The sequence below is a fragment of the Tamandua tetradactyla genome, chromosome 11 (genome assembly GCF_023851605.1).
Source record: "Tamandua tetradactyla isolate mTamTet1 chromosome 11, mTamTet1.pri, whole genome shotgun sequence".
NCBI lineage: Eukaryota > Metazoa > Chordata > Mammalia > Pilosa > Myrmecophagidae > Tamandua > Tamandua tetradactyla.
This window is the reverse complement of record NC_135337.1, coordinates 102,649,085-102,650,739: the sequence shown is the minus strand read 5'-3', so window position 1 is coordinate 102,650,739 and position 1,655 is coordinate 102,649,085. Positions and strand designations below refer to the sequence as shown.

The 1,655-nt window shown below is 36.3% G+C and overlaps 1 protein-coding gene across 1 annotated transcript in view; it reads right to left on the bottom strand.

Moving 5' to 3' along the window:
- The window catches only part of LOC143649340 (vomeronasal type-2 receptor 116-like), a 9,043-nt gene that overhangs the window by 6,238 nt on the left and 1,150 nt on the right, over window positions 1-1,655 (bottom strand). The window contains 3 exon segments of the mRNA XM_077119440.1: window positions 231-345; window positions 710-844; window positions 846-925. Coding sequence (XP_076975555.1) covers window positions 231-345; window positions 710-844; window positions 846-925 — 330 coding nt within the window.

The following is a 1,655-nucleotide window of genomic DNA, read 5'->3' as shown; positions in this document are numbered from 1 at the left end:
CCTAGAGATAATTTTGCCGACATGGTCAAAAGCAGTAACTCAAATAAGCTACCTTAGGACAGAGAAATATGTCATTTCAATGGGAAATATTATTGATTTCAAAAATTCAACTCCTAAATGAAAGAAGGAAGAATTTTGACTCTGCATTTCTCCTCCATATTCTTTCCAATTTGTTGTGTTTGGGAGATATATTGTACCAGTGGGGGCTATCTCTGAGGGCACACACTTACCTGTCTCATTGGAAATCTTATTCTCTGAGCAAGGAGTGCAAAGATAGCAATAAGCAGGTTTACTCTCCTGAGAGGATTTCCTGAATCCAGGAGTACACCTCTCACTGCACACAGAGTGGGGAGTCCGAAGAAAATCAGAGATTTGTTAACACTGACTTTAACTAACCCTCTAATTATTAGAATATTTTGGTGACATTGGACCATCAACAAATTTAAATTTTAAATACCTAACTCACATTAATCATAGGCTGTCATGTTTTTTCTTTGATTTGAAATATATAATAATTAGAAATGTATTTGAATAATGGGTTATTTTCCCTTCCATTGGACAGGGTCTAAGAAAATTCTTCAGCTTTAAAGGTGGGTTGTTAAATACCCAGATTTATTGAGGAGATCATTTTCTGAACAGTAAGGGGACAGAAAAACCCCATGAAAACATTTTGGTCATTTGTGTGTAATATAAAGCATGGTGTTTGGATTTTACTCATTTCTGAAAATCCTATGGCCCACTCTATCAACTCATCATATAAAAAATGTTGATCATGTGGCACATCTGAGACAAATTGACCTACTTTCACTTTAAGTGCTAAACCTTCTGGAAAAATTCCAAAATTTGAGAATGTCATAAATGGCATCCAATTTCCTTTCCTCGTCCAAACTCACTAGGTCACCAACAGAATTGTAAAACGATATTTCTCAGAAATGGGTGCAGATAAAAGAGATACATCATTCTGTGAGGAAGTTCATCCCAGCGTTAAAGACAGAAAACCCAAATGTTGAACATCCTTGATGCCCCTGCTTCGTAATGCAACTTTATTATTAGCATCCAATGAAGTAAAACAAATGAAAACATATGAGACCTAAATTTTCTAATGTTTATAATGTATCAGGTAGTTTCAGAATTCCATCCAAAACAAGGGAGAATCCAAAAATCTGTGGATATGGATGCAGACGAATCTTAATGGAAGGATCAAATCTAATCACACTTCCTTAAATTCTTAATTCTCCCAGAGCATCATCTTGCAAATGAAGTTTATCAATACCTGAAGTGGTTGCTAAATTAAATGGGATCATTTATGTAGAGTATCCACTATGGTGCCTGGGTTACATGATCACGTAAAGAACTAGCTCCCTCCTGATTGTTATTTAAGGCTTTCATGGAAGATTTCTAGGTATTTATTCTTGAAATAGCTGTGCAGGATGTTGAGATCCTTACCAACACAAAGCATTGACCTGGGTTCATAACTCATTTTATCCCTGCCATTGACACCTTCTATTTGATGCCTTCCCTACCTAGGACTAGATGTACCTCTTAGACAGTGAAAGAAGTGCATAAACTCCCATTGTTTTGGGGAAAGGCCCCTTAGCTACTTGGCTTTGTGTATATGTGGAACTTCAAGAACACAGTTTTATTAGAAGTTCTGA